This window comes from Equus caballus, chromosome 1 (genome assembly GCF_041296265.1).
Source record: "Equus caballus isolate H_3958 breed thoroughbred chromosome 1, TB-T2T, whole genome shotgun sequence".
NCBI lineage: Eukaryota > Metazoa > Chordata > Mammalia > Perissodactyla > Equidae > Equus > Equus caballus.
This window is the reverse complement of record NC_091684.1, coordinates 65,183,902-65,210,780: the sequence shown is the minus strand read 5'-3', so window position 1 is coordinate 65,210,780 and position 26,879 is coordinate 65,183,902. Positions and strand designations below refer to the sequence as shown.

Below are 26,879 nucleotides of genomic sequence, written 5' to 3'. Positions count from 1 at the left end.
GTGTGGTCATTAGTTATCACCATCAGATTTCTCAACCTACACTTTATTGCTATTCTTACAAAATCACCAGCCTTCTCTGTTGCATAACGATCACTTGTAGAAGCTACAATATGCCTTTCGTGGGTGCTTGGGTGTTAATTTATTTCACAGTTTCCTCTGCAGATATAATCAGAGTCAGCTATCACATTCCTGTTTCTTCCTTTTATTATGTTCCTTTGCTATCGTGTTTGTGTGATCTTTTTCTGAAAAATGACAGGTAGGGTTTCTCTGCTTCCTGTATCTGTGACTTATATTCTCCATGACTACTCTATTGCCATTTAAAAAATATAACATTTTATAGATGTAATCTTAGGTTATTTATAACTCAGATTTTGTTAGATGAGAAAATCTCCTAAGTGACATTTTGGTTTAGGTACATTTTTTAAAGAAAGGGAAAATATTCTCTGCAAAAACATTTTCCTCTAAATTGTAAATGAGGGAAAAGCTCTCAGTAAGATTATAATACACTTTTCCTGATTTCTTAGTACATCGAAATGTATGGACATTATTTTTATGTAAGTGATCAAGTTGTGGTGTTTAATAACACGTTGTTAGAGGAAAAAGAGCTACCCCTTTTGATTTATTTGCATATTTACTGGGTGACTTACAGTGCTTTACATATTAGAATTGGTTTGTCAACAATTAACATTCTAGGTTTTTATATAACCCATGCTTCAGGTAATAGAGGATTATTAAACTGCAACCAGTGTGTTAGAAATCTGCCGACTAGTAATAAAATTCTTATGTATAACGGCAGCTGAGAAATACTGCTGTATATTTATGCATAGACTGCAAGACAGATGATGGCGGGCAAACTGCAGAGTGGCTTGAAACACATCTACCAGCAGGTGGCGCTGCTTTTCTATAAATGAAACCCTCTACCCGGCTGTATCTAGGTACTCGCCACCCCCTAACTTTCTGCTTTTTCGTTTCCAAATGCCCCTTTATTTCTCTCAAATGAATTTCGAAAACTGTGTTTGCTTGTTTGTTTGTTGAGGAGATATACCACCACTCAGACAACACCTCTCAATTGCTAAGATTTCTTTAAATCCAACGTGTTCGATGTAATGCTCGTTTGGAACAAGTCCTAGTTACCATGTTTTTAAACGGTAACTACACAATGCCAGATTCTCACCCCTAAAACGGATTACCTCCACCATCTGATTATTGTTATGGGGCAAGTCTCCATTTTTATCTAATAATTATTTATACAAACAAATTCTCTAGGCTGCATTCCAGACCAGGGTAATGAGGAACATTTTTATAAATGTGGACTACGTACCAGATTAATGTGCCGTATAGAAATAATTTTAATGTGATGCTCTTTCACTGAGAATTACTTCAAAATCCAAGTAACCAAAGAATGTTGCTTTTCTTACTTGGCCAGAACTAAATTTCTGATAACAGGATCAGAGATTTGTTTTTTTCTTAATAAGATCGTCCATACAGAGGCGGATCAGCTTGTCCACGTGGGCCTCAAGGAAGCAAAAAAAAAAAAAAGATGTACAAGCAAAACATTTATTTTCTTTTGGTTGTTTAGTCTACACATAGCCTATTTCTCAAAAAAATTTTTTAAAGACACTGCTATGTCTTTTTACTAGCTTTATTTTTCTTTTAAACCTATACTATTCCTTTTATACATGATATTTGGGTGTAAACAGGGGCCTGTACAGGAGACAATGGATTTATTGAGGTTATGGAGGGGGAGAATTAAAATACATCCCAGGATGACTCATATATTTGTTTATATTCTTCATTTTTAAGTGTTACCTATCATATCATAAAGAACTTTGAATGCAAGTATTTTACTCTTTTTGTAATTTAAAAATTTGAAACCATTCATTTTGAGACTCCAATAGGAATTCTCTCTTTTGAATTTTTAAATGCTTTTTAGGTATACTAGAGTGGGGGGCCAGGTCAAGGATCCAGATAACATAAGGTACGCTCTTATTTTGTTCACTCATGTGCATTTGGCATGGAAAATCCTGAAGCATTGTTGATTAGGTGGAACCAAGGAGGAGAGGATTGGGGAAACGTTTCCTTCTCAGTGAATCTGCTCGAAAGCACTGGTTTTGTTGAAGATGTTTTTGGAATGTTGATTGCAACCAGTTTCTCTTTAACGTTCCTTCTAGTTCTCTTTTATAGGGGACGGATCAACCTGAGTAGTTGGAGACAGGAAGTAATCATCCCAGGGTACAGGTTGGATTCACCTGCCTGGCTCTGAGGAAACAGCCTTGTGAGTTTCACAGGACCCCTTTCCAAGGCATTAAATAACTTTATTTTCCTGTCAAATACACTCTCCAGAATAAAAGCAAGACCTCCAGTGGAACTGGACCATTGCCAGGGGCCTCCTCGTCTTTAGTTTCACGCACGTACGTGTGTGTCTTATCGTGGACCCTTATAACTTTCAAGTGGCCAGAAAGAAAATAGGCTGAGTTAAGGAGTTTTGATAGCCTTTGCCAAGCTGCAAATCACCCACTGCCCTCTTTGAATTTGAGTATTTAAATTGAAGGAAAAATAACTTTCAGAGGATTCAGATTATTACCCAATATTATCAAAATTCTGTCATTTGGAATTTAAAGCTCTACACTGTCTGCCCCTTCTATTCCCGACTATGCCCTCAAATGAATCTTCTGCTCCAACCAAGCTGATTTTCTCATGGTTCCCTAGCTTAGTACTTTGCTACCTCCTTGCCTTTGTTCAAGCTGTCCCCTCTGCCCAGCATGCCCTTCCCACCCTTTGCTGCCAACCCCTAGTTTATTTAGCATCATGGCTTAAGTGCCCCCAGTGTGCCAGGCCTGTATTTGGTTCTGGGGATATGCAGGTGAGCAAGGCTGACATCTCTATCCATCCCACTCTTGTTTCAAGTTTTGCTTTTTTCCCCTGACCACCCCAGATCTTTCTAGCAATTATTGTCTAAAGCATTTCATTTAGCCCTCAGCTGCCATTATCATGCATCTTTTGTACTGTTATTTCATATAAGTTGCAAATATGCATATGTATTTAATGCAATTGTCTCATTTCTCCAGCTAGACTTGTGATTCTCTCTTATTGTGCATCTTTAAAAAGATTTTTGAAAAAAAGAAAAAGCAAAGCCCAGCCCCCACCCTCAGATTTTTGTTGAGTTGGTCTGACATGGGACTCAAGCATCAGTGTTCTGTAAAGTTCTTCATTTCATTGTATTGAAAAGCAGGGTTGGGAACCACTGAGCTAGACCGCACTTTCCTTGGACCAGGAATCCTGTTTGTCCTATTCTGTAGTGCTTCTGGGTTGAGTCTGGTAGGAAGTGCTGGATAATTATTTATGGCAGGAGAGTTATGAGGCTGTCAGTCCATGGCTGGCTCCTGTGATATCCATCAAGTGACAGAAGAGAGCATTAAGCCCAGAACCATTACAAGTCAGAGCTGTAAAGGTCCTTATACTTAATTAATACTGATCCTCCAGGAGTGGAAGTATTTTGCCAAAGACACGCAGTGGATCCAAGCTGAGACTAGAACCCAGGCTCCTCACCATTAGTCTGTGCTTCTCCTCTCCGCAATGCCGCCTCCCTGGCAACTAGGAGCTATTTATTAGGAACCTCACTAGGGGCTCAGCACTACGAGAGATTCAGAGATTTGTAAACTACCATACGGGTGCTTATAAGTCCCAGTTGGGGAGCAGGACACATTGAAATGGAAAACAAATTATAATGCAAAAAGTAAGGAGACGTCAGAGGGGTGTGAGATGAGAAGTGCCAAGGGGTGTTTAAAGAAAGGAGAGATTCTACCTCGTTACAGTCATCAGGGAAGGCTTCCTGGAGGATGTAGGCTAACCTGTTTCTTGAAGAGTGGGTAGAGTAGGTAGGCGAAAGAAGACCTGGTGGGAAGGAATAGTGAAGGAGTCACGGCTCTAGTCCTTCTTTCCCCTGCCGCTCCCACCATCTCCCACATGCACACCCAATCCCATGACCTCCCAAAGAAATTCCAGGGACGGAGCCCCTCACAATCAAGCAGCATGATTTCCTTTAATTTAGAGGGAATGGTGGGGGTTTCTCCATGTCTCCATCTGATTTTCATTTGTTATTGCTCTGAATGGCCCCAGCCTTCTCCAATTGAATCCTGTTTAAACATTTTCTGGCTTTTCTTGTTTTTATAACACTTGGCATAACCTAATTATGTTGACCTGAGCAGTTCATTAGGGCCACAAGAAATATGGGGCAAAGGTGACAGTCGAACAAGATGCAGAAGATGGGCGTGGGGGTGGTACATCTCACCTCATTCTTGAGGTTGAATACCAGATCAATTGCTTGGGGCAGAAGAGAGAGTGTGAACCCATTTAAGTAGATGAGAGTTGAAAGATAGCACATGGGCATTGTGAAGGACCCTGTGCTTGAGAGCTCTAATTGCTTTGATTTCTCAAAGTCAAGATAATGGTGATAGGTAACATTTATGAAGAGCTTACCAGGAACTCTTCTAAGCACTTTTCATGTCTTCAGTCCATTCTCACAACAACCTTATGAGGAAGGTACTCTGATTATTCCCATTTTATGGATGAGAAAATTGAAGTTAGATAATTTGTCAAATACCCCGGTTTGGACCCAGCAGGGTAGCTTTGAGGACTTTGTGCCTAATTAACCATTATCTTTCTTATTCATATTGCAGCTCAGTTTGAGTTGCCATTTGTAGAGGGATCTTCTATGCCTTACAGTTCTTTTCTCAGGGATAGCACACGAGTGTGGCTGGAGCCAGGGCCAGAGATGTAACGGCGGGGTGCCGCCATAGGGTGGGGATACCGGGCAGCCTTGGGGCAGTTGACCAGCTGGTGACCTCATGCACCATGAGACAGTTATCTTCCCGGAATAGGAGCCCAGTCCTCTGCAAGATTTTAAAGCAGAGGTTAGAAATCCATATTTTTATGGACAATCTTCAGACTTAAAGCAGAGCACACCAAGACACTATTTTGGTCCTCAAGCTGTCAGTGTATGTGGCCTTTGGTTATCTCATTTAACCCCACAGCGTCTCCAAATCTTGGCGTCTTCATCTGTCCAGAGGGGATAACAAGAGATCTTGTGACGCTGAGGTGTTGAGTAACTTGTCTGAGATCACAGCTCTGACGAGGGTCAGAGCTGGAACTTGGGCAGGGGGCCTGACTCTAGAAGCTCATATCCTCATACTCTTCTCATGTGCAGAATTCTGACAGCAATGATCTGGATTAGAAATCAGCAGACCTTGGTCCTGGTTCTAGGTCTGCATTTTAGTGTAGCCTTGAGCCAAAAGAAAGCGAGGCCAGAACATCCCTATGCCCTTTCCAGCCCTGCTCCTGCATTCCATACCTTGTTCTCTAACTCTGTTGATCAGAACAGGGCCCACCATGCACTAGCATTTTAAAATGTTGCATGGGATATATCTGAGGATAAATTATAGTAGAATACAGACAATGATTTTATAGTTCAAGAACATCTTTAGAAGGTGACTATGCCCTTAAGAAATATACTAAATGCTGTGTTTAGTGTAAAATCACAATACAGATTGGTCCTTACCTCCCAAGGTTAAAAGCAAACAGTCTTTCTAAAGTATTCTGGCAGAACATTCCTCATCAGGCCATGCTTTGCACCTGGGTTGCACTAAAAACCCATGCATTTTATCTTTATCTGAGTTTCAGAGAAAGTGCAACCATCTAGAATACATATTAGAATTCTAGGAGGCTCTTGACAAAACTGGCTCAATGGAAGATATGGTGTTTATGGATGAGCAAATAATAATAATGATATTAATAATAATAATAGTCTTTATCTGTATAGCGTTTTATGGTTTAGAAAACAATTTCACATATACACTTAGATTCTAGGCTGGGCTTCAAATAGAATCATTGGGGCAAGCATTAATTTTAAAAATGTAAATAGAAAAGTGAAAATATGATTGACATTTTCTGCCAGTCATGTTTCCTTGAAGCTACTTAGGGGAGGAAAAACAAAAAGAGAAGGAAGTCAATATCCGAGTCAAAACATAGAAGCAAATAAAAACTTTTACCCCAAAGTGGAAATGTAGATCAACAGTGTGTTAACCGGGGGAATGTGATGTGTTGTGTGAAATCGGGTCCATGAGAGACCGGACCCTTTCTGTTTTCTGCTTCTCAGCCTGGGCAGGTGGCAAATCTCAGATTCCTGAGGCAGCATGATCTTTTCTCCACTCCTTTGGGTATCTGACAATTTGTAAATCCACAAGAAAGCCTTTCTCACAAGGCTCTTCCTTAACAATCTCATGCAAACAGCGTGAAGTGATCAGCAGAAAAACCTTGCTTTGTCCAGTGCTGAACAAGGGAGCACTTAGACACATAGGCAGATACAAACTAAGATAACTTGTTTGTAATGACAGGAAGGGCAGCAGAACCAGCGCCTAGAACCCCCTTGAGAAAGGGCCAGGGCAGGGCCAGGAGTAGAGTGAAGAGAGCGGGCATTTGCCTTGGGCACCAAAAACCTCAGTAATCAAGATAAATATAGTTTAAAGCAATATTTTTTGAAAAATCAAAATGCAAAAAAGTCCATGCTGAACGAAATGGTCAGAATTTTAAACACAGACAGAATAAATGGCCATTTTAATGCTGCATTTAAGTACTGAATTTCACAAATCAGTATGGCTTATAACAACAAGCACAACAGAAAACTGACAGCTGCGTCCATTTCTGTGCGCACTTCCCGTGTGCCAGGAACAGTGTGCAATACCTTACAGGCATTTTCTCTTGATGTATTTCAGAGGGACCAGATTTCCCTCCAGGAAATCCAAATCTATTTGGTAATAAACCGTATTAGAAAAAGAGTTCCTTTATAGGCTCCACAAATCCCATTACAGTCCATTTTGTCTTTGTTAAATGTATGAGTTGCAGATTATGATCCCTTTATTCACAATGATGATTTTAGACACTCAGCTCAAAAATACCAGCATTAACTTAAAAAAATATATTAGCATGCTTGTATCTGTTAAGCATTATTGCTTTGTAGGCTCTAGCTGATGATTTTATTAAATATACTGCAGGAGGGGAAAAAAATCAAGGATAATTATAAATTCATAAATACATAATTCCTTGGCATAAAGTGATTTTAATGGAATGATTGCAGAATTATCTATTTCCTCACGAAAATAGCAGAGATGTTCTGATTAAGCCCATAATCTAGCATATGTGAAATTCCAGCCAAACTGATGTGGCACATTTTCTTTTCTGAAACTACCTTTGATAAGAAATGCATTACAAACTCATCAGTTTGGCTTCCTGTTAACAAAGAGACAGCAGCCGTCTGGATCATCCTGGATTCACAGTGAAACTGCCACACCATGTATCCTCCAACTAAAGCTGTGCAAGTTTGACAAGGGGCAGATGAATCCAGGAGTTATTGTGCAGGGCTTTAAATCTATGCGGCAGCTGACGGTTGAAATAATCATCTATATATGGCTGTGAGCTAGCTGGGGAAAGGTTGAGGCTGTATATTTGCAGCATATCTGGCCTAATGGTTAATCTGTTGTCTCGTGCAGGCTCTTGCAGGGCGGACTTGCAGCACACACTGACAGCTGCGAGGAATTGCTCACGGTACACGTGGTTTGCCTTAATTCTCAGAGTACGGATAGGATGACTCTAACTTAGCTTGAGTTGGAAAATGGGACTTTCACCTAACTCATATCCCTAAATGCAAGGAGACCCTCAGGACTAGCAGCAGGTTGGGTGGCAGGGACACTAGAGTCACTAAACTACCTCTGTCCAGCCTGACTTCCCCAAATCTGTGCACTTGAAGTGGGCTCCATATGTGTTTCTTTCATTGTTTGGCTGTCTTGGCAGTTTGGGATTGATAGCGTCCTTTTTGAAAACTGGAAAGCTAGGAAAATGTGAGAAGATAAATGAGAGCAGGGATCAGCAAGGGCCAGCTGGTGAATATCTTAGGCTTTTTGGGCCATACCTCTCTATTGCAACTACTTAGCTCTGTTGTTGTGGAGCGAAAATAACCATAGGCAGTAGATAAACAAATGACCATGGCCATGTTTCGAAAAAACTTTATTGATAGTCACTGCAATTTTAATTTCATATCATTTTAATGTTTTAAGAAATACTCTTCTTCTTATATTACCCCCCCAACCATTTAAAAATATAAAAACCATTTTTAGCTCATGGGCCATACAAAAGCGTGTTCCAGACTACAGTTTGCTAGCCTCTCAACTTGAGAAATAGAAGAAAGAAGGTAGTTGTTTGTGCCAGGGACTTGGCAGGTTTCATCCCTATTCAAAGACTTGTCCTCCACAAACATGTACTGCACATGCCAGGGCTATGTAAAGGAGTCTCGTACACTTTTTGGCCTCAAAGCCTTTACCATTGGTGGTGACAGTAGGGAGTAGAGAGAGAAGGAGGAAAGTTGAGAAGAAGCTTTTTTTTTTTTTTCCTGAGGAAGATTAGCCCTGAGCTATCACCTGTGCCAGTCTTCCTCTACTTTATATGTGGGTGACCGCTAGGGTGTGGCTGATGAGCAGTGTAGGTCTGTGCCTGAGAGGTGAACCGGTGAACCTGAGCTGCTGAAGTGGAACACACCAAGGTTAACCACTACACCACGGGGCCAGCCCAAGAAGAAGCTATTTTTGCTGTACTTCAGTACATTTTTTTTCCAGTTTAATTCAAAGTGAAAGTTATCTTTTATCTTCTACTACCTTCCCAATCACCAAACTCCATTACAATAATTCAAGGAAATTCTTACATTTCTCCTTTCAGTTGTGTATTTGGTCCTAGAATTCCATTGTTCATCTCTGTGTCTCATCTCTGAGAAGCTAATATCTAGTGATCTTTGCCTGAGTCTTTTCTTGGCCCTTGAGGTGATAGAAGCAGTCTGTTCCAAGAAAAAAGGAAAGAGGAGAGCCAAAGACAACCAGATCTCTAGAAGGAATTTTTTTTTACCAAATCCTGAGGAGAGCAGAGCACTGGGCAAGTTACTATAGCAAGTCAAGATTTTAGTGAAGATGTGTGAACTGAGACTCTAGGCACAGGGGACACTGATGAATGTGGGATTCTTACCAGGATACATATGGAACCTGAGGCTTATGGTTTGAGATGGGGGGCAAGTACAGCAGATACATCTAAAATCCACCAAATTTGGTTCTAGAGGATCCATTAGGCCCGCCGTGTATATGTAGAGAACATCGCAATTCAGGTTATGTGGATTCCATTAATATATTTATATAGTATTTTTTCTGTCTCCCATGTAGGAGGTGAATTCTTTCATTACTCATGTTGATGGACTCAAACTTACACAATTCAGGTTTCCTAGGCAGTGAATAGAGCCAGAAATATACCCTGTGATTAATTTCTACATAACCTATTATTCCTTAAAGTCTCCCTGCCCATTCTCCTGTTAGCACCACAAAAGCCAGAAATGAAAAAGCTCCAGCAAGCCTCCCGTTCCCTGCCACCTCAGCCTCCCTCGGGGTGGGTGCTCCCTGTGCCTGTGCCAGGGCAGGGCGGGCCACTGGGAGATGCTTTCTGTCCTCATTTTACAAAATGACAGGTTGTTGTTGTTTTCAACCTACATCATCTAGGTTTCCCAAATAAATGTATTTCCTATTTCTCAGCTAGAAGTTGTGACATTATTCTGCCTGATAATGTATGTGATAAAGTGATTGTTCAACTGTAGAGAGTTATATATATGTCGGAGATATTATTGTTGGCATTGCTTTTGAGAGGCAGCATCCTTCATCTTTTCATTATCTGTGTATTAATATTCACCAAGATCTTTCAAAAACATAGCTTTATGGATTGATCTTATCAATAATACTGCAAAATGTTCACCAAACTTTTTGGTGATAGATGTTGTCCCAAGGTCGTTAGACCAGAAACTCTCGTTCCAAGGATATCACCCACTTTAACTCCCCCATGTTCTGATATTGAGCTGCCCCTCACCCTCTAGGCATAGAACTTGGCTCCAACGGCTGTCTTACCTTCCTAGCTGTGCTTAGCTGCTCAACCTCACTGATGGGCACATGGCCTTCCCCACCACGGGCTTCATCCTAAAATAACAGTCCAGTGCTCCTTTATGGTAGTTATAGGACCAAACTCACAGTATGGGTTATTTATCTGGCATTTGTTGATCTTGTTGTTGTTTTTCCTTCATTGCTTATGGAAATGTCCATACCTTCCCACTAGTCTGGTTTATGTGACAGGCAGCCAGATTTGGTAGTCTATGATTACAAGACAGGAAATGTTGATCTGGAAAGCAGGCACCATTCTGTGCTCCAATCCAGGGACTGCTCTTTCATGGTGACATTGTAAGACCTTGATAGTTAACTAGCCCAGATTTTACAGTGAAGTTCTAAGGCAGTCATATTAGAGAGAGGTCGGGTCAACTTGGGAGTTTTGTTCATTTTGAATTACTTATTGCAAAATGAGTGTAATACTATGACTTACATGATTTTTCTTGGGAGGAAAGTTTGGTAAGCCCACAGAAAATAGGAAGCACACTGTTAGATCCCTAATCCAGCAATTTTCCCTCTCTCCTTACCCTCAGTTTTAGTAAAATGATGTTTGCATCCTGAAAGACTGAAAGCGTACACCCAAGTTTTACTGACGTCACTCATGATACAAGGAGATGCTACACATCCCCTTTTCTTAAGAGTGGCAAACCCATGGCATTAAATGCAATTTAGGCAGCAATATCACAACCAAGAGGTCTGACCAAGCCAGCAGTTTGAGATGAAAATGATAGTTTAACATTGAGAGTTGATGACTTAGAATATAATGCTTATTCAGTAGGATGCATTTTAGCAGGTTTCAGGAGATAATGGTCTGGTCTTGCTGCTAAACTGAGTTTTCTGTGTCTATTGTATATTGTAGAGGAGAGGGGGACCCTGTATGTTTTTGGAAATTATTGCACACACAAGATTGTCTTCTGCATATTATCCCATCTGATGTCGATGAAAATAACACAGCAAAAAGAGTTTCAAGAAGTCATCAGGGTAAAAGAAAAGAAAAAAAACACTTGAATTCAGTTGTGAGGGAGAAACTTCCATTTTAATTTAAAACTATATTTCTATTCATTGTTAAGACTGGTTTGGAACATTTCTAACGAAAAAATGCACAAAGGATTAATTCGCATTTTCTTCTCTCGTTATTATTTGGCAGTCAAGATTCAAGCTAGATCCCGCTATCCCAAAGATCCATTTGTGTTCAAGAACACAACTCACAATTTTCAGCTTGTGACTGAGCCAGGTGAAGGAGTTCTGTCTGGAGCCCGTCCCAATTTGTAATAACTGCACCCCTCAATGTTCTACCTTAACATGCTGAGTTCAGTTAAGGAGAAAGATGCACTGCTGTGGCTGTCAGCATGCATTTAGCTTGTCGGATGGCAAAATACCAAACAGCAAAACCATAAAAAACAATTAATAATTAAAGCTACCTTGCCCCCAAATTAGTAGCTTGCTCAAGACTCCAGTCGGAAGCCTTTTAGCTAGAAGCCTTTGCAGTCAAGCCACTGTGCATGCCTCTTACTCAGAGTGGCTCCAGTGTGAATATGACGTTACTAACGACCTGCTAAGTGTGTGCAGATGTGGGTTTCTCCAGATGTGGTGATTAATAACGTAATGGAGATAGCCAGTCGACTCATGTTTATGGGTTGTTTGTCTTTTATTACGTTTCCGAATTTATTTGCTTTGAACTATTTTTTAACTCCAGCCAACAAATTCACCTGTAAGTCTCAAAAGACTTTATCCCTCTAAACACTAATGAGGAAACAGGGAAGAAGGATTGTGCCCCCAGGCTGGAATTGAGCATCAGATCTATCACATGTCAGCTTTAGACTAGTTGGGAAAGCTGAAAGTTTTCTGTTGCTCCATTTTACTGGAAGGGCCCACAAAGAGGCATTGGTGAACACTGACACAGTGTTTTCAAGCTGGCTAGGCCAATAAAGAAAGAGATTTCTTTTTTAAAAAAATCCAGTGAAATAGATGATCATCTTGAAGTAAGTCCAGAGTTCTGGCCAGTGTTTCTGGAAGATGTTGCCTTGCTTTCGTTTGAAAACAGAATGCCAATGAAAAGTCGAGTAAAATGTTGTTACAGATGTTCAGCTGTGCATTAAGGCTGTTGGAATTACCACCACATCTTAAAATCAATTCCCAGAACATTGTCTGGAGGTTATGTCATTGAAATAATGAATCCTCTTTAGTCAAGTATAAGCAAACATGTTAAAACATCATTGTAACTTTAAATTAAACTCTAGTGCAAACCAAGGGATCTGGAGCCCCATTAGAATTGCCTGACATTTTTCTAGCACTGTCTTCCCAAACTGTAGAAGTGTTAGCTTCAGTGCCTATTAGACAAGCGAGTACTGGGAAGTTACCACAGCACATTAGGTGTTATGCTTAGGGCTGTGCAGAAACAAGCCCTTGCATTTTATGAGTGCTTGGAGACTGGATTGAATTCAGCTCCTATAAAAATTCCACAGTGGATTCCTGAACTTGTTTGTGTTTTAAAGAAGCTGGTAAGTCAGCTTCTTTTAAAAGACCATATCTTCATGCAGCTTCCACAGCACGATACAAGTGAAAATGCTGGAGACAGAAGTGTTTTGTAATTAGCCAAAAAGCAGGTTAAATATGAACCTGTTAAGTGTGCACCGACATGAGATAGTGGCCCGTTACTTCAATACATTTGTCTTTCGTGAAATTAAGTAAATTTGTCTCCCTTTTAATTCAATTTTTATTCCTCTCATGTAGTCACAGAAGCAATGAAATGAAAATTGTATTTTATGGCTTTACTAAAAGTTTTCCTAGATCTACTTTCTCTAACTATGCAGAAATTGATAGAATCCATATAAAGGATAATAATTAAATGTGGTTTATATCCTACTTATGAGAAAGAAGTTATCACAGCTTCTCTTGTGGGATCTAAGCCGTATGTAATGGTCTCCATTACACAACGTTCATATATTTAAGCTGGAGACATTTTCCCCCATCTCTTCAGGGAACAGATCTGCATTTCCAGGCTATGAGTACAGAACGAAACCTTTGAACACGAGTTTCCTTTAAAAGAACAAATCCCAGTTTAAGTGCAGTATGATTATGCTGGATGATCTTTCTGAGTTGCAGTGAAAATAGTTTCCTTGCATAGAAGGAGGCATAATTTAGCACCAGAACAAGGTGTCTCCCTGGAGCTGGGTAACAGGTATTAACTTGCAAGTCTTCCATTTGAAGATTGCCACACGTAATCAAACAGTGACAAGGTGCAAGGATAATGGACGCTTACCTGAAGAGGGTTATTTATTGTAGGCACAGTGCAAAGAATCCAACAGAAATGCCAGTGAGGGTGACTCTTGTGCAGATCTTAGCTAATATAGACTCATTGTATGATTGGACAAAACTGTGGCAACGTCTGGTGGCCCTGAATAAAGCTAGCCCTAGTAGACTAGGTTATGTAAAAGACCTTTTTGGATATTTCATTCTAATCATAAGAAGGCTTATGTGATAGAGAAGAAAAGTAGTTTCACCCTCACGAGACCCACTGATAGGCACACGTTATTTAGTCCATCATGCTACTCAACTAATCTAGGCCACCCTGAACACAATACAATTACAATGGTCCCTACTAAAAGGGATGACCTTGTATTACGGGTGGAGTCAATGCAAGACTTTCTCCCCCATCCTAAAATGGGGAAAGTGCAAAAGTATACCTATCTATACACACACACATTCTCTCTCTCTCTCTTAATATAACTGCGTTTCTACCCATTATTGCCTGGGATGCCTGGCCCTCTGTCCTGTGAAAGGAAGATGAATTCAGGTCAAGCTCAGAGTGCCTGTTTGCTTGCCGAGAGATGCATATCAACTCTAAGTGATTTTTTTCAATACCATTTATGTGGCTTGTATTTATTTCCTTTAATCTTTTAAGTGCTGTTTAGTCTCTGTGTGATTTGCTGTGGATACTCATTTCTGATAAGATGCGATATCCTCCCAGTTACAATTTCTACTTGGAGCCCTAAGTGACTGATATGGTTGAAGCCTGAGCCCGGGCCTCTGGTGGGCAGCACGGGGGGAGCAGGTGGTAGAGTGAGTCGACTGTGGGCATTTGCAGGTGCTTTCTGGCCTTCATTTCTTCTGGTATTGCTCTCGCCTAGAACCACATGCTTGTTCTCTTCCCCTGTGTTGGCCAGAATTTAGACAATCCCTAACTGCCCGTAGAATAGGGGCTTTGTACCAAGTGTGACACTTTGCAGCAAGTTTGGAGGGTAGTTTGATTATTATAATCCCTTTGGAACCGTGCATCATAACATACTAAATTTATTTAGAGTTTTCATGGATATGCCATATAATGCATGTCCTGATGTGGGTCTTCCTGGATAGTATCAAGTAGCTGAGATGGCATTTTCTCCCCCTCCTAAGACTTGTATACCATTAACATATGTCAAGCTTCTTTTAATGTTGTCACTGCTAATATTTCTCTTCTTAGCTTTAAGGTAACTGCTGTGCATTCTGGGTTTCAGGGGTGCTTCCTCCCAGTCTGTGTTGCAGTCAACTATAAGAATCCAAGGATCCTATTTTTCCCTCTTGACATTACAGCTTTGGCATGATCGTGGGGGTGGGGAGAGGAGGACTAGAATTTTGCCGCTGATGCCCTTGGGTGACAGGCTGGGTATGCATCTGCTAATTATCAAGCAGCTTTCTTAAAAAGAAGCATGATGCAGGCTAATACATCTACTAGAGCTTATTAGTGGGTGTCTTTGGGCAAAAGCCATAGAGTGTGCTGCGTTGTTTGTGAGCAGAGCTTCACATTGCTTAGCGATCTGCCTGGTTTAGACATTTGGAAAACAGCCTTTGGTTTCCAATCCCCTGTGCTGCCTTCCCTCCCTGCCCCCAACCACAGCATCAGAGAATCATTCAATGGCAACCTCCTCCTTCATTTGATGCTCTTCTGCAGCCCAGTTCTGCAAACTCACAGCCTGGTCCTCCTGTCTTAATGAGTTAAGAAAGGATCCCACGTGCATGGTCCCACGTGCCCTCCCTCTTGGGCGGTGAGCTGGGTTGGGCTGGGGATTCTTGAGCCAGCATGCACCCATCCTCCTAGTCCTGACTGACTGAAACATTGGCTCCTGAGGCCTCAAATCCTTGCCTCTCCAAGGCTTCCTCTGATGTGCAAGGATTAGGAACCAGTTAAGTTGGTTCATTTGCAGAAGCAGCAGGCTGGCAGCTATTATGTGGCTATTTCAAATACAACTTTATATCTGATTTTGGTTACAAGGAAACCCATTTGATTGCCCAGGAAAGCAAAGTAACCAAAATTAGATCTAAGAATAATGATTGAGTCTTCCCATATACATATATATTTTGTATACAGATAAATCATGCTTTCTATTCTTTCTTATGGCAGGGCGTTTACAAACTGTTTTAGTCTGTATAAAGTGCACGTTCAAATGCTGGCGTGTGAAGAGGCGATGCTCCCACCTTTTCTAAGCCGGCCTCTTTAACTAACACATTTGGTCTTTGTCGTTGGGTCCTAAAAGACAGCCATGAATTCCTAGTGAGTGACTGAGCCGTGAGTGTGTGTCCTTTGATATCTTGCCTGTATTTCACAGTCTGCCTTCAAACTGTTCATAATCTCATGAGCTGCCTGTATTTCCAGTTGAAGATGAGCAGCCATCAACACTGTCACCAAAAAAGAAGCAACGCAACGGAGGCATGCGGAACTCACCGAGCTCCTCGCCCAAGCTGATGAGGTAAGGAGAGGGGCCTCAGCCGCGGGGGTCCCCCCCAGCTCCTTCTCTTCCTCTCCTCGCTCCTCCCTAGCCTGCCCAGGCCCAGAGCCTCCCCTCCCCAGCCAGCATAAGGCGGGGGAGGGGACGGGATCATTAGATGGCTTCTTAAAGGCTGGAGTATTTATTCTGTCAGCTTGTCAGCAGTTAATGATAGAGCTGAAAAAATTCTGTCATGAAAAACAGTTTGAAAAGCTGTTTGAAAAATACATAGGCTTTAAAGTCTTAGCTGTCACCATGTCCTGTCTATGTGTAGTTCCTAAACAGCAGTGGCACTAATGACGGCAGCAACCAATCAGAGGCACTCGTGTGGTTAGTTTGCCTCTGGCAAGTCTCTTTCTGCTGGAGTCCCTCCGAGGACTGTTTTCTGTACTTAAGGCCATATGTGAGATGTATCATCACAATCAAAAATGAACCTGAAGATTACCTTCCTTTTATCCTGTCGATTGAAATCAAATTTCTGTTAATTGATTTTGACTGATAAAACAGTCTAATAATCTGTGGACTTGCCAAAGTAAAGTTCAAAAGTAATCCAGTTCTGCTCAGGCTAAAAGGAATATTAATTATGAAATACAGTGTGTGTGCACTCTTTCTTTCTCTCTCTCTTCTTCCTCCTTTTCTCCCTTCCTTCCTTCCTTCTTTCCTTCCCTTCTTTCTGTCTTGACTACGGCTTTCTCTAGGAAATGGCAAGTGAAAGCAAATTTCAATAGAGCTCTGCAAGGCCCTCTTCTCGGCCTCTTCATCTTTCATCTCCCTTTTTTGTCTTCAATCCATCTCCCAAGCTCAGTGCTTATTTCTTCCAATATCCTAACTCTCTAGCACCTCAATGAAACAAGAATGATTTCAGATTTGCACTGCTTCCTCTAAATGGTTACTGCCATGGAAACACCTGCCATCTTGACATTACTTTCTTCTTTTCATTGCCATTGGCCACTCTCCTCTCTATGATTATTGAAATACAATAATGGCGATTTCTCCTCCTTCCCCACTTCTCCATCACATTTACATCTTCCTGGCCCTCCACAACCACCTTTCTAGGATGTAGACGTGGGCAGCCCTTCTTCACGCAGTTGAGGACACAGGTTCCAGTGGAAGACTCACCCAGACTCATGGCCTTTTCCATTATGAGCATCTCTTTCTGTTAAATGTTTCCTTAACAGTTCTCTGTCTGCTCCTTGGCTCAGTCCTGCTTGACTGTTGCTGATTTACATGCTTGTTTACAGTTTATGAGGAGGAATAAAATGCGCCAACTGCCAAGCTTCTCATTTTTATGACTCCAGTTGTCATGCTAGCATCTATTTCCTATTTATTCACCTTTAGGTAATCGTCTTATCTAATGCTAATAGTTTTATCCATTTAAAGTAGAGAAAAGCCCATGTGCTTCCTTTTGCCTAAATAGAGAAGCAAATAAATAAATAAAGAGAAATCTGAAAAATCCGAAACCTTTGGAGCAATTCCCTGTCCCTGTTTGCTATGTAAAGTATGGCTCATTTCTTTGATCTTGAGTAATAATAATTCTGAGGAGTTATACTGTTTTCATATGCTTCAAAGCTGTGTCAAAGTTTTGCTGCTTAAGGGTACTTCTTTATTCTGTTGGCTCTTGGGTACTAAGATGACAGGTCTTCTGTACGAGGTGGAAGCTTTTTTAAGTCGTAGCCTTCAGCAAAACATCAAATTACCAAATCCAGGGTAACATACTTCTACACAAATGCCTCTCCTGTAGATATATTATACCATATATATTAAATACTTTAGTGTTACATGCTACATTTTACGTGCAATAGAAAGTGATGGTTTGAGGTAGCCTTGGGGGGACTTCTTTTCCACAAGCAGAAAAAGCTAGTGTATACCATATCAAGTATGGTTTTTACAGGACTTTCTGCCCGAAGGCCTTTGTAAATAAGTAATGATCAACAGATTGGCTGTGGGTTTTTGAAAAGCATGCCTTTGTCAGTTTGCATGATGGGGGAGAATTTTCAAAGTGGGTCTTGCTTTCACTGCCTGTCGGAGAGGGGCTGAGGGAGGCAGTCATCCTGGGCTGGAGCTGTCTACTCTGTGCTACATCAGAATTGCTAAACGTGGGTCAGGCAGTGAGCTGAAACTTGCCAAGCTGCAGATCTTGGGTTTCTGGTATTGGTGCCTTTGGCTGCTACAGCGTGGCTACTATTTTATCCCACCAGCCCACAATGGTCTCAGTTGCAGCTCAGCCAGAATAGGTGAGCTGTCCCATGACAAGTCAGAAAGTCTTAGACATTCCTCCTTTATCATGACTTTCCGTGTTCCAGGTGCTCTTCATGCTCTATCTGATGTGGGAGCAAAGACAGGGTGCTGAGCCCTCTCTCTATTTCCCTTCATTTCCATGGGATGAATGAAGAACCCATGGGCAGCTTGCTTTGGTTTGAATATTTGGCACTGGCGATGCGGTTGCCAGGACCTATTTTACTAGATCCCTCTTGTTGATTGACAGAAAACAGAGGGGCTCATGCCTCTGGACCTTGTGGCTTCACCAGGTCCCCCTCACATCTTCAGACACTCCCTTTATGCTTTACAGATATCTTCTCCCAGGTTCCCAGGTTCTCCCAGTACTCCCAGGTTCTATTCCTGATGACCTGAAACATCCATAAAAGAAACTAATGACTTATTTGAAGTGGGTGTTTTGACATGAGTTTGTGGCTTACTGTTTGAGCAGAATCAATCACTCTGAACGTGGGCAGGTTTTAGTAGCCTATGGGCAGTGGTAGGAATAGCTCCAAAAGAAACTGGAGAGCCCAGAATGGGCTAGGATGGGCTTTAATTTACCACTGTGGCTTCTGCAAATAAAACAGGTTCCTGTGTGAGGGTCCCTTGCAAACCATCTGCCAGCATGAAATGCTACTGAGACTCTGCACTAATGGTCTCTGTCAGACTTACCCTGGTTTTTAAGAGTCACTTAACTCTCTGCACGATCATTAGGTGAACAGCCTTGTTTTGTGTGTCTGGGTGCTGAAGCAGTATGTTTTTCAGTCACCCTGACAGAAGACAACCCTCACAGCCAGACTGAGCCAAATGGCAAATGTCTGTGCTCGAAGCCAGGGATGCATGTGTCATGATAGATAACCATTGGCTTCACACCCTGAGGAGGACAAGCCATGGAGGTTACCAGGGCCCTGTTATTTGCCTTCCTTGTTGGTCTCCTAACATGGAATTATTCAAGGAGCTTTTCTTAGTTTTCTTCTAAAATCACCAAGCACCTGTTTGTAATTCTCCCTACTTGGTGGGTTTTTGCCTTGTAAAGATAACTGTGTCTTCCCTCAGTTGAAAGGCCCTAGAGGGCAAGAACTTTGTCTCTAAATAACTAAGTCAGGCGTTCTTAATTTGGGGGCCTCACAGACGGCATTGAATATTCAATGAAACTCTCTAGAAAAAAAAGTACAATGGACACAGTTTTGACTACAGGTGGAGCAGATTCATGAATTCCCTAAATTGCTGCCCTGGTTACAATCACACTCAATTCATTCCACAGTCCCCTTCAAGTAGTTGCATTCACAAATGCTTTTTGGATGCCGAGAATATTTCTCCAGTGGGTAGATGATATGGAGTAAGTGCGTGGGCTCTCACACTTTATTCTCAAATGCAATCCGAAAAGACTGTGCATGTCAGCTGCTTGCTTCTATTTCTTTTCTCAGACTAATTCCGATCCAGGAAATGTTTAGTGAGAGCCTACTGTATTCATGGCACTGTATTCATGGTGTTTGGGGAGGTCTTTGAGGGGTGTAAAGTAAGATGTACTAGAGTTGGTCCCTATCTTCAAAATGCTTACAGTTTGATGTAGGAGACAGGCAGGCATGTACAGCAAAATAGAAGAGGAACAGCTTAGAGATCTACTAGCATGGGCTGTGAGAGCAAAGAGAGCTGTCATTACCTCTGGTTTGGGAGGCTGAGCCTGGTTTGTGAAGGAGGTTTCATTTAACCTAGCTGTGTAGGATGAGCTATGATGTGTGATATTACCTACGCTTGTTCATCGTTACCCGGGTGCCAGGCATCATTCTAAGCGTGTTATGCCTCTGAACTCATTGAATCCTAACTACAACTCCATGAGTACATATTACTTTTTCCCCCATTTACAGATGAGGAAGCTGAGTCCCAGAGATGTGAAATCTGGTAAATCTAGTAAGTCTTACTTAATTAAGAAGATCTGAACCCAGATAATTTAGCTACCAAGCCCGGGTTATTAACTCTTTCACTATTCTGCTCAATGGAAGAAATAGGGAAAGTGCTCAGGCCTCAGAAGGTGACTTGGCGTAGGTGGAGCATCCTTAGAGTAGGATGACCGGAGTTGAAAATATGAAGGTATTCTGGCATCCACTCCTGAAGGCCTTGACCTGTTGGAGACATTGGAGAACCCTTTCAGGTTTTTGAGGAGGCAGTGCCCTAACTGGTGTTTTAGGAAGATCACTGATGGCAGTAGAAGGAAGTAGAACCCTTTCTCAGAGCCTTCCAGAGAAACAGCTAATGTAAATACAGAGGTGGGAAGAGAAGGCCCAGCCCAGCCCCAGCCTCTGCCAAGTCCTTTGGGTCCCAGACTACTCAGGATCTACTGTAGAACCGTGGACCAGAAGTGGGCTAGACAGTCTTCCCAGGAAGGACACACAGCATTCCTGACATCAGTCCATGTTACGCCTATTTGTCCAGAATCTAGGGGCCTTGGAGTAAGATAGAGTAACATGGGCCATGAGGATTGATGCAGGATACATCAGGTAGACAATTTACACAAAGAGATAGCCCCCAGCCAGGCTAGCAAGGATAACTGATGACACCAAAAACAGCAATTGAACACTATAAAAGGAGCTTTGTGTCATGAGACCCAGGAAATGTTAGATGTTGGTTTCCTGAATATGATTTGAGGAAAAGAGATTACCCTCTTGGGCATTAACTGATCATTAAGTGAAATAAACTCATCTGCTTGTTAAGTCCCATTCCCTCTCTTTTGATTCATACCTTTCATGGAGTGTTTGTCAGGACTGTCAGCTTGAAAGGTTTTGTAATAGAAAATGGCAAAATGGCCTGAGCCCACTCAGACTCGGGGACAGAATGCCACTCTCACTGTTCCTTCCACTGGGCAGAAGAAAGAAGGAAGGCAGGGACAGCTTAGCTAAGTAAATTCACCTCTTAATGCACAAACAAATAGCAAATGGCAGGCCCCCATGGGACCGGAGAGGAAAGAAATAGTGGGTCTCATCATACCAAGGCTTGGGTGGATTTGATACAATGTCCCTGGACAAGATGCATGCTCAGCAGAGGGTCGTTATCCTGTCCTCTTGTTTCAGGAGCATCTTGTACACTCTTCTTTTGGACTGGAACATGTCAGTTCTCCTGTGTTGTCTCCCAAACATAAAGGCAGTAATTTCTTTCTTCCTCTGAGAATGGTGGCTGCCTAACAAGAAATGATGTATTAGGTGGCAGTAGTTACTGACTGTTTACTTGTTAGGCAGAAAAAAAAATGTAAGTAGATAGTTACAGAGAAGTTGAAAAGGATAATTTTGCCAGAGTAGCTAGGGCCAAGCCTGAAGGTTTTGTCAAGGTGGGTCTAGGGATGGCCATCTGGTGGGAGATGGGGGCAGGGGTAGGGGCCAGCTGTGTCTCAGGAGAGATGATCATTACACAGGAGGCTAGAGACAGTGTTGAAAGATGAGCTGAGGCAGGAGACAGAATCTAAAAGTCAGGCTCCTTGTAACATACAACAGGAACTAGTATTCACCTAGCCATAAAATGACCCCTAGAATGAGGCAGATCCAGTGGGAACCATTTATGGTGAATATGAGCCCTTTTGAGGACATCATCTGAGACTCTCTCCGGTATCCTGTGACCAGCACCACCAGACACTCACTCGTGTGGCCTGACCCTCTTGAACGTTGCATTTAGGGACTTAGTTACTAACTGCCATGTTGTCGTCTACGGAGTGGAAGAAGCAGTGGGGAGAAAGGAGGATAAAAAAACTGAGTTATAAGTATTGCACTTTACAAGAACTAAGATTTAACTTGTTTTTCATGTTTCTTTATTTTCTGACTAGCTTATGAAAATAGAGGTCAGCAAGAGAGAGTCAGTGTGGCATCTAGGTTAGGAATCCCCATCAAGTGTTGACACAACTCCTCAAGTTCCAGAGTCACAGAGACAGTCAGGGTAGGCGACCTGTCACTAGTTCTGTGCTTCTCATTTGAATAGCATGGCCAGGATTAGGGTAAGGCATGTGAGGTGCCTTCTTATATCTTGTATGTGGGCCCCTGGCTTGCCCCACTCTAGTCCTCGCCTTGCTGAGTAGAACCACAGCCTTCCAGTCAGTATGTTGAAAACACTTGCTAACTTGAATAGAATTGACTCAAACCTCACAGTTTCTCTATCTGGGAAAAGCTTTATAACAATAGTTCTAAAATGTTAACATGCATCAGAATTATCTAGAGCACCTGTTAAAACAGAGCCTGATTCAGTAGGTCTGGGATGGGCTGGAGAATCTGCGTGTCTGTCAAACTCCCAGATGATACTGCTGCAGCCGGTGTGGGGCTCACTTCGAGAATCACTCTTACACAAATTAGAGCAGTGAGGGAAGCTCGACGTGATAGGGGCCCTCCTCGCAGAAGTGTTCAGACTTGTCATTGGAGCACTGAATAGTTGCTTAATTAAGAACACCTGTCCTGTCCACTGTTGCCATCAAACATGAGTCCTCCCTGCTGATCAGTTACTGCAGCTGGCTCTAGGCACATTTCAGGCAGCCTGACTGGTTAAAGACTTATTTCAGAGTCTCCCTTCAGATCGTGATGCCTTACTTCAAATACAGTCCCTATAAAGTGAAAAACAGTGCAAGAGCCTTGCTTATTCCCCAAACAAATTGTCACAAAGTAGCAAAGATAATGGGCTCACACTGGGCACATTTTCTGGCCTCCATAAAAGGTCTGGTGAGTTTCTGTTGACTGGTTTGAGAGTGTTCAGAGACTAGAGATCATTGGTCAGCTCCTCTTGTTAGTCAGTGGTTTATTGAGTATCTACTGTGTCCTCTGCTGGGTTCTGGAAGTACACCAAAGAGTAAAATAGGACTTCCCTCCCCTCAAGCAGCTCACATCTAATGGACGACACAGACATGCAAATTATTATCTCTGAAAGAGCATCTCTGACTTTTGTAGGGGCTTCTTAGAAGGGAAAATGACTTCTGTCTCTGTGTCATCAAGGAGGACAGCTTAGAGAGCGACATTGGAAGCAAACTTTGAGGCCTCAGAAATGTCCTGGTACCCCTGTGTTGAGGCCTGAACTCATAGGTACTCAACAAAATTGGTATTTACCACTTGGGTGAAAAGTCTGCAAAGGGATAGAAATTTGTTTGCATTTTATCAAGTCTCCGCTTCCCAGGGAAACCATTCAGGGTACACCTCAACCTAAATGGGGGCTATTAATGATGGGAGAGACCTTCTGTGATGAGAAATGAGGTCTTGAAAATTGAGCAAGGAAAAGGATGCAGTTTTAACACCATTTTGTAACTTCCCTCTTTTGTAACATTTTTTTAGGTTTGTTTCCTTGTATTTTAATGGAAATTTCTGAAGTCCAGCATTGTACCCACTGCCACAGGAAAAACTGGGATTTGGTGTATTTGCCTGTAAGGGGAACTGTGCTCTTTAAACTATAATGCTGGCTTCCTAAGAGCAGGTTTGCTGGAAAAGGGGTTTGTGGTTTTGCTTGAGGCTGTTGTCTTCAAGGCAAGCTTTTTGTGTCTCTGCTGTAGCAGGGCGTTTAGTTCACTTCCTGAGATTAATTGATGGCAAGTGGCATTCCTTATTCTGCAAACCCTCAAAACAATGATCTTTTATTCTTTACTTGAAGTCAGGCATGCTTGATTTCTAGCTGTGGACTCTGGAGGCGAGAGCTGAGATTCAAGGAGCATAGATATGAAAGATTTAACTCACTGGAGCTCCTCGGTTGTTATTAAAATGTGGGTGCTCCTAAATGGAGCCTTCAGATATTGGGAGAAGGCAGAAGTTCAGCCAGGCTTGATTGATTGTTGAGGCTCTCCTTAGCATGGTGTCCTGACAAGGGCTCAAGGGGATTCTCTTGATTATTCACATCAGCGGTGCATTTCATAAATGCCCGCCATGCTGGTCTCCCTGTCTGTGCAGCTTAGGGCACTGTGGCTTGGGGCACTGCAGTGGAGAATAATCAAGATCCAGCTGCCTCTTGCAAGTGGGAGAGCATGGGATGGGGGCCAAGCAGCAGTGGCTTCTAGTCAAAAGACCTCTCTGTTCAAAGCCTTCCCTCTCCTCTCACTAGCTGTGCCACGTTAGCCATGTCACCTATCCACTCTGTTTCCCATCCATACATATGGGTAATAATAACAGAAATTAGCTACAGCTGTTGTTGTGATGGGTAAAATGTAGGTAAAAGTTTTAGCACAGAAACATTTTTAACAGTTCAACTCATGGCAGCTATCCATCATAGCAGCAACAGTAGTGGTAATAGTAACCCCACATGTTTATTTTTGAACTGCTCTACCTTTGCTATCTCCTTTTACCATTATAAGAGCTATAATTATATGAGTGGGTTCTAAGCAAAGTATAAAGAATGATCATAATAATAGTAATTAACACTTATTGAAGGCATGCTATGTGTCAGGTTCTATGCTAAATGTGTAACAGGACTTTACTCATGTAATTCTCAAGTTGAATCCATTAAATAATGATTATGATTAACACTCCCCTTTTACAGATGAAGAAACTGAGGCAAGGCACAACGTAGCAAGGAATAGATGAGCCAGGACTTGAAGACAGTCATTTTGGCTCAGGAGCCATTGTGCTATATTGTCACTAAGGAAATAGGTTGTTTTCTGCCCTCAGTAGTATCCACCCTAAAACTCTCCCTTTGGAAAAAGACTTTTGGACAAATGAATTGGCCAGTGTCCAGGCTTCCTCTTTCCTTTGGGTTGGGCCATGATAGGTATTAATCCTCAAATGCAGGTGAGAGTTAAAGACCAGAGAGAAGTTCCCTCTGGAGCAGAGCAAGTCTAATTGTGTATGTATGTTGGGCATGGGGGATGGTGTTGGGGAAGGGAGGGACATGGGCTCAAACTCTTTAAAGAATATATTGTGTATTGTGAAGATAAGGTATATTTCCATGTATTCCTAAACTGGTGGCAGGATGCTTTTCTCCTGTAAAGGAATAGGTGAGACTAAAGTGCAAGAAGGTCAGCAGGGGTCTTCAGAGGAGTGATATATGATATAATGTGTTCATTTTTCTTCAAGGTGGACTATTATATTAGTTTATTAGGGTTTCCATAACCAAGTACCATACACTAGGTGTAATAAGCAACAGATATTTATTTTCTCACAGTTCTGGGAGTTGGAAGTCCGAGATCAAGGTGTCAGCCGGGTTTGTTCCTTCTGAGGCTGTGAAAGAAGGATCTGTTCCAGGCCTCTCTCCTTGACTTATAGATGGCTGTCTTATCGCTATGTCTTTGCATTTTCTTCCCTCTGTACATATCTGTGTCCAAATTTCCTCTTCTTATAAGGACACCAGTCATATTGGATTAGGTCCCACCCTAATGATCTCATTTTAACTTAATTACCTCTTTAAAGAATGAATCTCAAAATATAGTCACATTACGAGGTACTGGGGATGAGGACTTGAACATACAGACTTCATGGGGGACAAAATGTGGCCTCTATCAACTATACAGCAGATACACCTCATCTCATAGAGCTTCTATTGCTCTATGTACATTGTACATTGGCTAAGAGCTAAGTGACAAACAAACCTTGAATTAATTAGGGTGCATTTTAGGGGGGTTGGGATTACTTTGTGAGTTGAGGGAATACGTAAAATAATTGAGATGTGAAAGACAATATCCAGTATTGCTCTTCAGTTCCAAGTAAGTAGTCTTTGAGGAGTTGTCTAAGAGCCTGTGGAAGTGGTTCTCCATCATTTGGAAACTGATAATGTCGGATGCTTTGTTCAGGGAGGTTTCTGATGGTCCTTCTTGCCATGGACAACAAACTGCCTAATTCTTCTCCTGGGCCTCCCCTGACACACAGCAATGTTGGTTGTTGTGCTCAGTGGCAAATGCTTGGACTTTCTTCTATTAATATAAACTCCAAAAACCTCAATGTAGAGACATAAGTTCCTATGGAAAACTGAGTCTTCACTCTTCACCTGTGTCAGAGATGTCTCCTAAGCCAACCTAAGGCACTTGAAATTACTGTAGGAAGAGACAGGGTAAAGAAATTTACCCTGTCTGGCCCAAAGTAGTTACAGACTCCTGTGTTGCTAGAATGAATCATGTTCCAAGCTTCCTCCCAGACAGTAGAATCCAGTGAATGAGGAACAGTTTTAGCCTTAATGGAACTAGAAAGTAATCAGTCTTCAGTTCTTCTTGTCTCCCATCTTCGTTCCAACAACAACTTTTCTTCACTTACTCGGTACCCTCTGTCCTTTTGATGCCCAACAGTGGTCCAATACTTCCCAAATTCTTTTAGCCATCTCTCCCTCAATGACAGCACACTGCTTCAAACCTTAAAGGTCTTCTAGGCTCACCAAACATTTATAATGAAATCCTCTCCATATCCCTAGCTCTTCTGAAACATTTCAAATGATGAGAAATCCACTGCCTTGGGAAACAACTCGTGTCATTTTTGAAAAACCTTCAATTTTTATAACGTTCTTTCTTTTTGGAAACTTGATTTTTGTTCCATCTAAATCCCACACATCATTACTAACTTGATCTCTATGAGTCATACTCAATCAGTTGACTCCATCTTCCACTTGACTGCCACTGCATATTTAAGGACAGCTAGTGTGCCTCGCCTGAGTCTTGTATACCTTAGGTTAGGCACTACCATAACTGACATCTCCAACCAAAGTTTTGGGTGCCATTTTTTGGCTCTTTTTATCTGGGCCTCAATTGTCTGAGTGGGTCCTAATGGCTACTAGTGGATCAATGCTGAAGTATGCTGAGATTACTCCTCACCTTTCAGGGCTCAGATCAAATGTCACTTCCTGTTGAAGCCTTCCTTGATGTTACTCAAATATCAGGCAATTAACAGCTTCTTTCTTGACATTCTCATACCACCTAGTATATGACTTTGCTATA

General features: G+C 41.9%; 1 protein-coding gene across 25 annotated transcripts in view; it reads left to right on the top strand.

The window, feature by feature from the left end:
- The window catches only part of KCNMA1 (potassium calcium-activated channel subfamily M alpha 1), a 719,202-nt gene that overhangs the window by 598,757 nt on the left and 93,566 nt on the right, over positions 1 to 26,879 (top strand). For 21 of the 25 annotated variants that reach the window (XM_023645924.2, XM_023645920.2, XM_070263813.1 and 18 more), the window contains one exon: positions 15,649 to 15,742. In XM_023645924.2, coding sequence (XP_023501692.1) covers positions 15,649 to 15,742 — 94 coding nt within the window. Of the gene's footprint in view, positions 1 to 11,163; positions 11,251 to 15,648; positions 15,743 to 26,879 lie in introns of all 25 variants that reach the window. The other 4 variants (XM_023645890.2, XM_070263775.1, XM_023645871.2 and 1 more) reach the window with 1 other exon arrangement.